Genomic DNA, 12643 nt, shown 5'->3' with positions numbered 1-12643 from the left:
TAGAGCGCTACAAAGTCGTTAGAACATGTATTGCAAATGGACTTTTTTTATTTGTCTGACTAATAGAGACTCCAAGTAAAAAAAACTCTGCATTAAAATTGAAAGCATATAGAAATACGGCATGGTGTCATAGACCTCAATGGATGCTATATTGTAGCCTTGTACAACTCTACTTATGTAGAGCCCTATAACTCTGTTCACATTAACATCATGGCTTTAAATTGTACACAACCCGTTACTGATATGGTTGATACTACATGACTAGTGTTACTCTTTGTTATTAGCCGGGTGATAAAATCACGCAGATTTTTGCTAAATCAGGTCATTCCTATTTGATTTTTAGCAAAAATCACCAAAATATCAGCTTTCTGCTTTGAGCAGAAGGGACAAGTGTGTTGGCTTGGCATTGCTGCCTTGCACTGCTGGAGTTCTAGCTTTGAATCTGAAAAACGGCTGATTTTGTGAACGCAACAAGGTACCTAGCCGTAGGCCATAGGTACATGACCTTATATGATTCATGCCCAAGAAACTGAGGCAAATCGGATTGGACCGCACACGGACTTCCCTCCATGTGCTGCACAATCTACATGGACACTGCATATTGCATGTCCTATTCTTGTCTTTGAAAATGGATGAGACTAGGACATGCCACGATTTTTTCATACAGATCATGCATATGTTGCTTGAAGTTCCGTTAGGTGTTGCCTGCTGGGAATCCCTCAGTGTTTGATGTTCCTCATCCCTGCGGTGTATAAACTGATTGGCTGACAGGAAGGTGTTTCCCCTAGCTGGCCAATCAGCCATAATTGAAGTGTATTTATTTTGGGCCCGCCTCTACATGGATGCCGGTTATTTTCTTGCCTGATGGGTCTGGTTTGGCAGCGGTTGCCTGCAGCTAAGTACCACTGGTGATACTTTTATTGTGGGCTTGTTCACCTGTGCCTAGCTCTGATATATTCAGATTGCTCTATATTTTCCCCTACCCTCCATCTAGGGACAGGCTAGATCCCTCTAGGTCGAGATGTGGGGCCATCCTTATTGGGAGAATCACTTTGCTCCTAGGCAGGGTCCGCCATGCCAAAGCTAGATAGGGATAATGTTTCTACTTCTATATTGGTGTTTCTGATATGTTGATGTTGTAATATATTTATAATGTCCATTGTAGACATTATCATGTCTTAGGCTGACATCTTGGTGAGGTCTATGGAGGGTATCATAGTTGTTCCCTCCACAAAAGCAACCGTAGGCTTCCCTTTCCTGACTCTACTTAAATATATTCCAGAATTACATACATAGCAATTACATTTCATATTCTAATTGCTTTCTTTAGGAACAGTAGTAAGACACAACAGGGCAGGCCAAGGGAATTCAAGCCCTGAGGCTTCCCTGCCAACAAACAGCAAGTCTGATGAAGGTCCACAGTCTACGACAGATGCCGGGTGGCAGAATGGAAACTCAATCACATGAATAAAACAGCTCCTGTACAGCTATGAGGTTTTGAAGAAAGGCTGTAGTCTTCCACCCCTTGGTTTGACTCAAAGGACGGTACAATGTGTCTTTTTCTATTTCCTGACATTGTATGAAGAGACTGGGGACTGAAGTATGCAACGGAAACTGCAAGGTCATAAACCGCTCCCTCTCGTCATGCTATGAATACATTTATTAATACATATGTACACAGCTCCGTGAGATAACCACAACGGGGTCACTGCCAAATGACCTGAATTCCACCTCCAAGGACAGAGCGGAATGTGTTGTATAGTAGATCCCCTACAACAGTTAACTCCACACTTTCGCAATCTAGCAATGTTCTGCTTTCTCTTCTTCGCTTCCAACTATCTGGGCTGAATGAGTTAACTTGTTTTAAAAAGCTTTTATTTCATACAGTACAGCGAGGTTAGGACAGGCGGTGAATAAGTGGGTAGAAACAGATGCATAAAGCTACCAGGAATTCAGGTTCCATAGTAACAAGCTTCACAATGTACTGTCACAGAGATACAAGGGTAGCCGTATTCGCTGTAGTAGTAACCCTTAAAATGTTTGATATTTCAATATAAATGGACTCGACATGGATGAAATTGCCAGAATATTCTTGGAAATATATTAATCCAATGATTTATGCTAAAAACAAACTTTTTTGACCCCAACCTACGCCTGTTCTCTTCTAGATGTAACCCACCCGCTTCTTCATTGAATAGCTTACAGACGTTGGAGGAGACATTAGACTCTTCTTCACAGTTAACCTGAGTTTCTCGACATTTAGCAGCGATGTATATAAACCTGATATGTAGTTACCTGTTTGAGCAATAAGGGCCAACTGATCCACTCCTTCTTCATAACCCCTTGGAGAAAACTGCAGCTTGATTTCGAAAGCCTGGCCTCTTCGGACAATCAGATGTGTACATCCAGCTTCTGTGGTGTGATGGTTCAGATTATTGGTGCTGCAGTCAAGGTCACAGTTCTCCAATATCAGAGCTGCAAGGAATATACATGAGTATTTAAACTTTCAGTAATGACCCAAACAAAGCAGACCACTGAATGGTTAAAGAGGTTGTCCAGTTGTAAACTATTGATGATTTTTCCACAAGATAGGCTGCCAATTGTATATCGGCAGGGGTCTGCCACCCAACATCCCCACTGATCAGCTGTTCAGTGGACCGCTGTGCTCATGCACAGAGCTGATGTATACAGGAAGCAGACATCTCTGTTCCCACTGCAGTGGCTCAGCTTGGTATTGCAGGCCAAGTTCCTATTGAAATAAATGGGAACATGGTGTGCAATACCAAGTCGGACCACTGCAGTATGAACAAAGCTGTCTGCTTCCTGCAGAAATCACCTTAATGTGTGATCACATCAGCCCTGTGAACTGCCGATCAAGGGTCCTGTGTGGCACACCACCACTGATTTACTATTGATGGCCTGTCTTGAGGATAATGCATCAGTAGTTTAAAACTGGACAACTTATCTAATAATACATAGGTGTTGTTTTTCAAGAAATAGAAAGAATCTATTCATAGTTAATGGTGCGTGTGCAGCTTTCTTTACCCATTATTGATTTGATCACCCAAATAAACATAAGTGTGTAGTTGAAAAGGGCCGCACATGCAGATAATATATTTCTATTGGTGTCAACATATTGCATGAAGTGCCAGTTTACATCATCAATTCTGCTTGCAGTCTAATTTCTCTACTCTAACTTTTGGAAAAACCTGTAGTAGTTGGAGAAAACCCATAAAACCATGTTAAAGGACATGCAAACTCCAGTTAGATGTCACAGTCAAGCCAAGGGCCTTAGTGATCTGAGGCAACTCTACAAACCTCTGAGTTATGTTGCCCCATATTGGCCCATTAATGTGTAATCAATGATGCCCACTAATTTATATCAGGACATGTGAAGTAAAAAATACTCCTGCTGTCCTGTTATATCTGTCCAGTATAGGTGTAAATATGGATAACGTTTTGTACTCGAAGCCAAAAAAGATACAATCTTTACATTGGTCTTTGAAAGGTAACAACCAGATAATATGGATACACATTTAGTTTGTTGAGGCTTTAAATACATTTCAAGTAGACTAGTGAGAGTGCTTGGTGATTTAGCCTGTTTACCACCAAGCACTGTAAATGTATGGCACCTGGTCCTGGGCTTAAAGCCCAGCCGTATGTAAAAGTACAGCGGGGATTTAAGCCTCCTTCCTCTGCAATCAATCAGAGGCAGGACGGGTTGTCAGCTGTTAGTAACAGCTGATAACCCAGAGGAGAAGGTGGTGGGGGGGGGGGGGGGGGGGGGTTAACCCTTTCTGTTTTCTCCTTACCCGAGTACATAGCACTCAATGAGTGCTCTGTACTGAAAAGTGAAAGCGGAGGTGTAACTTCCACTATGGGAGCCAGGATTCCCTGCTACAGCAGAGCTACAGAGTCCTAGACCTCTGCCAGTGACTTAATGTCCCTACAGGGGTTGTTTACCCTTGTAACTGGGGCTCCTATGGATGCCCCAACTACAGTGGGAAAGTGTCAAATAAAAAAAGCATGTGATTGTCCCCCAGGAGGTCTTATATGACGTCATGGGGAACATAGATAGTAAAAAACATAATTACATACATCAGTAAATAAAAATTACAGAATACAATAACAATATATGCATAAGAAAGAAAATAACCTTCCAAAACCGTCGCCGTACGCGCCCTGTAAACCTAAACCATACATATTAAATATCAAAAAGTCCGAAACAAAATGAGGAACCCGTTACCAACTTTATTTTAGTGTAAATATACTAATTAAATATAATTTAAAAAATAACTATAAATGTTAAAAAAATAATTTTTTCTTAGCTTTTTACCCCCAATAAAACTAAAAAACGGGAAAAAAGTCAGTGAAAAAGATATTTTAAAAATTGCCCTATATGTCACGGAAAAAAAAAACGCTGTAAAAATAGTTTTGGTAGCTGAAGGAAAAAAATAGGGCAGTAAAACCACCACATGGGTAAAATCCCTAAAAAGTGTCTGGTCCTTAAGCTACAAAACAGCCTGGTCCTGAAGGGGTTAAAGTGGTTCTCCGCCTTGGGCTAGACCTACTTATTAGAAGAGTCCCTTCACAATAAGCTGATCACAAAGTGTCCCACTTAGACTGGCAATAGTCTCCTTCAATATGGACTATATTGGTGTGGTTCTTAATGACACCAGCATGCACAAAAGACCATGCTGTGAAGGTCCTGGAGCCTGGCTCTTGTGCTGATGTGGAATCCAGAGGCCGTTTGGGACCATGTAGTCAGTATGCATGGTCTACCGCTTTGTGGCTGATCTGCTACTCCTAGATGATTTAACTTCATAACGAAAGCATTTACAGTTGGCGGATCTAGCAGATCAGAGGTTTCACGTGCTGCTTTGTAGCAAAGATGGCATCCTATGACAGTGTCATATTTAGGCTGCATCCACAGCGGAAAATCTGCAGCAGATTCTCAGCGCTAAATCCATTGAGATTTTGGTGTAGATTTCACCCCTCTCATTTGAAGTGGTGGAATCTGCACTACTAAAATTGACATACTGTGGATCTAAACTCCGTACATCAAATTTCTGTACTGATTTAGGCTGGATTCGCATGAGCGTATGCATATTTGCATGCGCACTCGTGCTCCATTTTTGCACATTGGGTGTTGCACATTTGTGTGTTCACCCCTGTATTAACTAAGCAGTGCTACTAGCAGCACTGATCCCGGCGCACACTGTGATGTCAGTGTGCAGCCTGGATCCTCCTCCCCCTCCCCTGACATCTCCTACCACTTGGTTCCGCAAAAGCAGTGGGAGGAGGCGTCCAGCAGCACACTGATGTCACAGTGTGCCCCGGAGATCATTGCTGCTAGCGGAGTGGAGGGCAGAGGAGGAGCAAAGCTTTCTGGTGGTAAAGGGGGTAAGTATATGCGTTTCGGGGGGCACTGTCACTGCTGGTGGACGCTATGTGGGGCGACTGTCACTGCTTGGGGGCGCTGTGGGGGGCGCTGTCACTGCTGGGGGCCGCTGGGGGGCACTGTCACTGCTGGGGGCCACTGTGGGGGGGGGGGGGCGCTGTCACTGCTGGGAGCCGCTGTGGGGGGGTGCTGTCACTGTTCGGGGACGCTGTGGGGGGGTGCTGTCACTGTTCAAGGCCGCTGTGGGGGCCACTGTCACTGTTCAAGGCCGCTGTGGGGGCCACTGTCACTGTTCAAGGCCGCTGTGGGGGGCCACTGTCACTGCTAGGGGCCGCTGTGGGGGGGTACTGTCACTGCTGGGGGCTCATCATTACTGAGATAAGTGAGGGGGAGGCTGGGAGAAGCGAGGGCCAGTGTAATGGGTGTTTTGGGTTTATTAAATACAGTTATATATTACAATTTTTCATTTTTGTTATTTAAACTATAAATATTGTGAATTAATAGTTTTTTCTTAAAGTGACATACCACCTGAGTTATGCTCGTTTTTTTTGGCGAATTTTGACACACCAAGCCAAAAAGGTTGCCCATCACTGATCTAGGCAATAGGGAGCCGATCCCCCACCTTGCTATGGGGTCTTGTGCATTGCAGTTACCCCTCTCAGCATCACTGTGACCCCCAAAAATCTGAACTGTTTTTAATATATCAGATCTACAAAATCTTCCTCTTACAAACCACATTTGTGGCGCTGCGAGTAAAACCACACATGTAGTTTACTTGTTACATGTGGCTTTCACCAGCGAAGTCAGAGGAAGACGTTCCACAAGAATGCCCGAGCTGGTGTATTCCATCGCTGGCTCCTAAACAACAGCAAACACTGTAGCAATGTGATTCATTTCCGTGCAGTAAGTTTGCAGACGTAGTAGCAGGAGTAGCGAATTTATAGAGAGAAAACCTCTTCTACAAGCAACCCTTGCTGAGACTACTTCTGTCTATTCTTATTGAGGGTTAAGCCAACCATTCCCAAATTCATTGTGCCTTTATAAAACTCCAATCCAGGTTCCTGGACCTCAGATGGTGGGTGTAGGGAGAGATCCTTTGGCGCAGCGGCTATAGTTAAACGCTCCCGTATACTGCTGTACACACCCTGATTCCATACAGACTTGGGCACAGAATGTGGGATTAGTGTGTTACTGTAAAATAGTTTTCCAATATGTCATCTTTCAGCAGGAAGGACAGACATAGCTCGAATTCTCAGCCCCACGTCTCAATACCTCCATACACCGCCATAGCTAATGACTCTACAATGAAGATTTAACATATAAAAGCTGCAGTCAGACATCGATTTTATAGTTTCCATCTCTCAATTTACAGCACATAGCGTTCCAATTTGAACGGTACAGCTGCATCACTTTGGTGTAATTATGTGTATTTATGGGGTAATTTCGGTATAATTACGGCTAGTATTTGCATGCTCCTCTAATTCAGACATCACAAAGCTGTACACAGAGGGATGGGTCTTAACAGTCTTTTTTGTGCTATTTCAGGCATTGTCATTTCTCGCTGTCGATGCACTGTCATTATTATTTGTTTGCAAATGTCATACAACTTGTTGGGATTGACATTTGGAATCTTTTTCGGCAGTTCTAAAATCTATTGGACCTTTTCTGTTGACTCTTTCGGTTGCTTTGAGATGGCCATAATACGGTGCACTAACTGGACCATCCCCGAAGGTCTACTCAACTCAACTTGGATGACCATCAAATCCCATGGGGATCCAAATTCGATCCAGCACAAGGTCAGATATTGGGCCGGTACTACAGACTATAGAAATGCTCTCATGTTATGGCCGTCTGAAGTTGGCTTTGGTTACATCTTCTTCTGGGAAGGTTTGGTGATGACCAATGCAGCTACCATTCAGGTTTCCATAGACATTGTTACCCAGCTCTTACATTCTCGAAAGGAAAATAGGGTACATTCACATGGTTCACATGCAGTGATTACCACAAAAATGCATTTTGCCATGATTTTGCGGTAATCATGGGAAAGGCACAATGTGACCACCTAATAATGCAGGATTAGGGACACGTCTTCATCTATACTACACATTTTTGGTTCAGGAATCTAGAAAAATTAGACTAGACAGTATGAGCACAGCAAACTAAATGAATAAAGGGCAGAATAAATGTACACAGACTGTGGGTCATAGGCCGGGCTGATGCCATGACGTCACTGCAGTCCCGTTCCTGAGTTGCGGGTGATGCCACAAGACACTAAGGTTTTACATGAGAAAGCTACACTTTTGAGTCTTCTTCAACCATTATTTATATCCACATTACAGGAAAAAAAAAAAACAGCTGACTATACAAATATTCTGTATATGCACCAAATAGCAATTAATAATGAGGACCAAAGTGGAACAGAGTAGGGACTATCCCTAAAATGGTAGTATTCTGGTCTACAGCATTTCCGTCTGTCGGATTCCATTCAGCACATTGTTATCTACAACTGGCCATAAATATGAGAGGTATTAATAGAGAACAAGCAATAGTTTGGTCCTGCCTCGTTGGCACAGCTCCGTGTCCCTGTTGTCTCTTTGGACTCGGTCCTATCTAGTGTCACATTCTTCTGTGTGGTGAAGACAGTTGAGAGGTTTTCCACTATGGGCATTGTTGAACTTGTGGCCCCTGAAAGGAATTTTAATGGAAAGATTTCCTTATGTTTTTTATAAAGGAAGCATCAAAGGATTTCGCACACATGTTATGTTTTCCCTGGGGGAATGTGTATTTGCTTTTTCCATCTCCTTTATTGTTATGGAAAATGTAAAAAGCCATTTAAATCTTCCTGGCTGTATAAACACATGGATAGCACGAAGTCTCCAGCCACTTAGAATAGGAAAACCATACGGAAATACTAGAATCATGTATGCAGTTTTTGTGGCCAAAAGCCAGAAATGGATTCAAGAGAAATGGGAATTATAAAGGTTGGATTTCTCCTTCATTTTCCAGCTACATCCACTTCTGGCTTTGGCTTAAAAAAATGCATCTTAAAAAAGTTGCATATGTCAAAGTGTAACTGCATAAATAAAAACTTTTGACATGTCAGAGCGACATGTTTAAAGTTTTGATCAGTGAGGTTCTGAGTGTTGAGACCTCCACTGGTCGCTGTGCCCCTTCAGCTGTCATCGACGGCTCTTCTCGTCAGCTGAAAATGGACACATAGAATTCTATAGACTTCTATGTGACCATCTTCAGCTGCTGAGAAGAACCGACAAGGGGCGATAACAACTGGAGGAATACAGTGCGTGGGTGAGCACTTCTGCCCCTTCATGTCAGCAATATATATATATGCTGTTTAACTGATTTTTCCTTTTAATTGTAAACTAGAACCCCTAAAGATGCAGCTCTCTAATTTGAACTTTGTTGTTGTGGGAATCGCTCCCCATTATATGTAGAAATTATCTAATAATAGCCCTAAAGGGTTCATTGGAGCCTGGCAGAATGTAGGCACCAAGTACAGCATAGTATGGGCACCATACCCAGCAGCCCCTATTATGTCAAGTATCTGCCCGCATAACCTAGACATTCCAAGCCGCCCGATATGTCACTACTTGTAAAATGCTTGAAAAACGCATTGTTCTCGCATGCAAATGCAATGTGCTTTTTTCACGCTCCCATAGGAAATAATGGGTGATTCTTGAACAAGATTCACCCAAAAATAGGACATGCTGTGATTTTTCGATCTTGGATCAGTCCAAGAGAAAAATCGCTCATTGAAATCAATGAGTTCTTTTCCATGTCACAGTTGAACAGAACTTGTACATGAAAATTGTCTGTGTAAATACAGCCTAAGGGCTCAGTCACACGGTCACCGATCCGCCCGTGTTTCTGCACGATAAGACGGCCGCACCGGGTGCAGACAACTCTCTGCATGACCGCCTCCATTGCTGGCCATGTGTTCTTTCTTCTGACGGTGCGGGGAGTCGTACCTGCAGTGCAGCGGTCTTATTGTCCAGAAACACGGGCGGATCGACGCCCGCGTGACTGAGCCCTAAGGGCTTATTCAGACGTACGTATATCGGATGGGTTTTCACGCCAGGCCGATATACACTGCCGCTCTCTGCAAGGGGAGGAGTCAGGATGGGGCGAGAGCAGTGTACTGAGCTCCCGCCCCCTCTCTGCTCCTTGCCACTGTTTCCAATGAGAGTGGGATGGGGGCGGGGCTGAGTTCCATCCCCTGCCCTGACCCCTCTCATTGCAAACAGTGGAGAGGGGGCGAGAGCTCAGTGCACTAGCTCCTGTCCTGTCCCCTCCCCTTGCAGAGAGGGGCAGCGTATATCGGCCGGGGGTTTTCACGACGTCTGAATGATCCCTAATAGTGATTCCACAGCGGATGGGTTTGCTATATTTATCAGTGTAGGTTCAGTTCAAATCATATTTGGACAATATATCTGTAGGCAAAGAAGTATCCAAACATCATAATGTACAGTATGCTACAAATAAAGATACTTGTTTTAAAAATAAAGAAAAAACATCAAGGGGCAGGCAGATAAAAGTATACGGTATATGGCATAAACGGGCAGTGTATGCTTGGACCAGTCTGAAAAAAAGCATAAGGCCGCCTGCAGACGAGCGGGTCGGATCCGGCAGCGAGAAATCTCGCCGCGCGATCCGACCCCAGAGCCTGCAGGGGCGAGCGCGTACTCACCCGCGCCTGGCGGCCCCGGCTCTTTGATGCGCAGACCGGAGCCGGCGGCCAGGTGAGTGCGTGCTCCGCACAAAATTAGAACATGCCGCGGTTTGTTTGCCGCGCGAGATTTCGCGCGGCCAAACCGCGGCCGTCTGCATAGGAGTGCGTATTGTAATGCACTCCTATGCAGACTTTCAGCGGCGGAAATCCCGCGGGAAATCCCGCGGCGGGATTTCCGCTCGTCTGCAGGCGGCCTAAAAGTGAGACAAAAACTTTCACTTCCTTTTTAAACCTCCTTTCCTAAAATATAAATTGTTAAATGATCCAAATATATACAAAGTGTACCAACTGTATATTTTTGGATGTTCTTTTAAAAAAAAAAACCCTTAAACTGTAAACATATGTTTAATAAAGATCAAAAATGTATTCCTCAAATACCCAGGATTCTAAGTCATCATGTAGCGTAGGTAGAGACATAGATAGGAACGTCTCAAGCCAAAACAAATGGGCAAGAACCTAACGAATTGTGATCAACAAACTTTTGAAAAGTTCAGTTCGGCAGGTTTGACAAACTTTTGTGAAAAGTTTGGTTTGGTCCAAATTAGTTCCAAGCAAATCAGAAGTTCAGAAAACCCCTAATACGGGTATATAACATTATCTAAGAGCCCAGTATAACACTGTTTTATGGCTGCTTAACAGTGTTATACTCCAGTATTCCGGACTAGTGTTGAGTGACCCGAACCAGTAGAACCCTATTTTGGTTTCATGTCTTACCGAACCTTTAGCAAAGTTCAATTCGAAACAGGGATCCACTGGTTCCGTTCAGTCAACCGCACTAAAAATGTCAAAATGGTAAAGAATGACATTTTTTCTTTGCACAAACGAAAAAAATCCCCTATACCAATTCGTTATCACAACGCAAACTCATTCATAAACTCTACAACCAGCATGTCCGTTATCATTCATGGTAAGTGAAGGTCCCTCATCTGTTGGAGGAACAGGAACCCTTCAACAATTGATCTTTGAACAACTAGATTTCAATGGCATCCTATTGGAACAGCTCCCTGATCTCCCGATAGGTGAGGGTTCCACAGGTGGGGTCCGTACCTATCAGACACTTGTGGTACGTCCTGTGGTCTGAAGTGGGAATACTCTAAAAAAATGATGCACTTTACTGACAATGAAGAAGATTTTAGTTAATTGTGTCCACTACTTTTGGTCAAAGGTATTGCTAGACAACCAAAGTTATATCCATGTCCACCTTAAGTTAAACTACACTCCCCTGAGGTGATAACTTATTAGTGACTTACGTAATCTTAACAAATAACCAATAACTTCTGACTAACCATGTAAAGTACTGTGGGAATCTTTCAGGCAGGTGTGAAAAAAAATGCTGCAAAGTTAGAATTTTTTTTTCAAAATAGACATATAGGCATCTGATTGGCTCCAAATTTATTCTGCATCAGGACAATGACCTCAAACATAGAGCCAATGTCATGAAGAAATATCTCCAGTGTAAAGAAGAACAGGGGGTCCTATAATTTATGATACGGCCCCCACAGAACCCTGTTCTCAACATCATCCAGTCTGTCTGGGAATACATGAAGAGACAGAAGGATTTGAGCAAGATCTGTGCTTAGTTCTCCAAGATATTTGGAACAACCTCCCTGCTGAGTTCCTTCGAAAACTGTGTGCAAGTGTCCCTAGAAGAATTGATGTTATTTTAAAGACAAGGGTGCTCACACTAAATATTGACTTGACTTAGATTTCTCTTTTGTTCATTCACTTTGCATTTTGTTAATTGACTAATAAAACTATTAACACTTCTATTTTTGAAAGCATTCTTACTTTGAAAAAAGTTTTTCCACACCTGCCTAAAACTTTTGCACACAACTGTATATACTACACTGTTGACTTTGGTCACCTATAAAGCTACTTTGACAACTCTTGGAGCTAATGTGACACAGTAGGTTAACCACAAAACCACAGAAATACATACAAGATTACATTCTCTGCCAAATGACAAAGTTAGCTCTGCTACAACCTAAATGACCTCTAACGGCATAAAGTAACATTTCCATGCACCGCGCAGCTGCAGAGTCCAATCCCTATAGATACATAGGCTGACAGTACCTTCCGCCATGGTCCAGGTCCTGCACTGCCCTCCCTTCCAGTACTTCCAGTACTAGTATATCCTAACTATAGCAAGGAGTTTTTATACAGCGCCTCCTGTACACACCCCTGGGGTGGGACTGACAGGGAGAACTTTACTCACAGTCCAGCCTGAGGGTAACACTTTGGAAAGGAGAGGGGGGGGGGGGGGGGGGGAGTTATTAACTCATTCAGTGCCTAGGAGCACAGCTTTGTGAATTATCGCAAGGCTTACAATTCAGGATATTGGATTGTTTTATAAGCTATAACTTTGTTTGAATAACCCCAGAGGAGTTTATTATTTCCCGGGATATTACGTGATGGACTGGCATGTACATCTAAGCGGGCATGAAGAGCGGAAAAATATTTTGGCAGAGATTGGCGGCTATACAGTGGTGCTTTGT

The 12643-nt window shown here is 43.3% G+C and overlaps 1 protein-coding gene across 1 annotated transcript in view; it reads right to left on the bottom strand.

The window, feature by feature from the left end:
- TGM2 (transglutaminase 2) overlaps window positions 1–12306 on the bottom strand; it is a 56841-nt gene extending 44535 nt beyond the window's left edge. Inside the window, exons 1-2 of the mRNA XM_066587189.1 lie at window positions 12222–12306; window positions 2296–2475 (exon numbers count right to left, since the gene is read on the bottom strand). Coding sequence (XP_066443286.1) covers window positions 2296–2475; window positions 12222–12231 — 190 coding nt within the window. The 5' untranslated portion in view covers window positions 12232–12306. The remainder of the gene's footprint in view (window positions 1–2295; window positions 2476–12221) is intronic.
- Between the last annotated feature and the right edge of the window lie 337 nt (window positions 12307–12643).

Source organism: Eleutherodactylus coqui, chromosome 13 (genome assembly GCF_035609145.1).
Source record: "Eleutherodactylus coqui strain aEleCoq1 chromosome 13, aEleCoq1.hap1, whole genome shotgun sequence".
NCBI lineage: Eukaryota > Metazoa > Chordata > Amphibia > Anura > Eleutherodactylidae > Eleutherodactylus > Eleutherodactylus coqui.
This window is presented reverse-complemented; position numbering and strand designations above follow the sequence as displayed.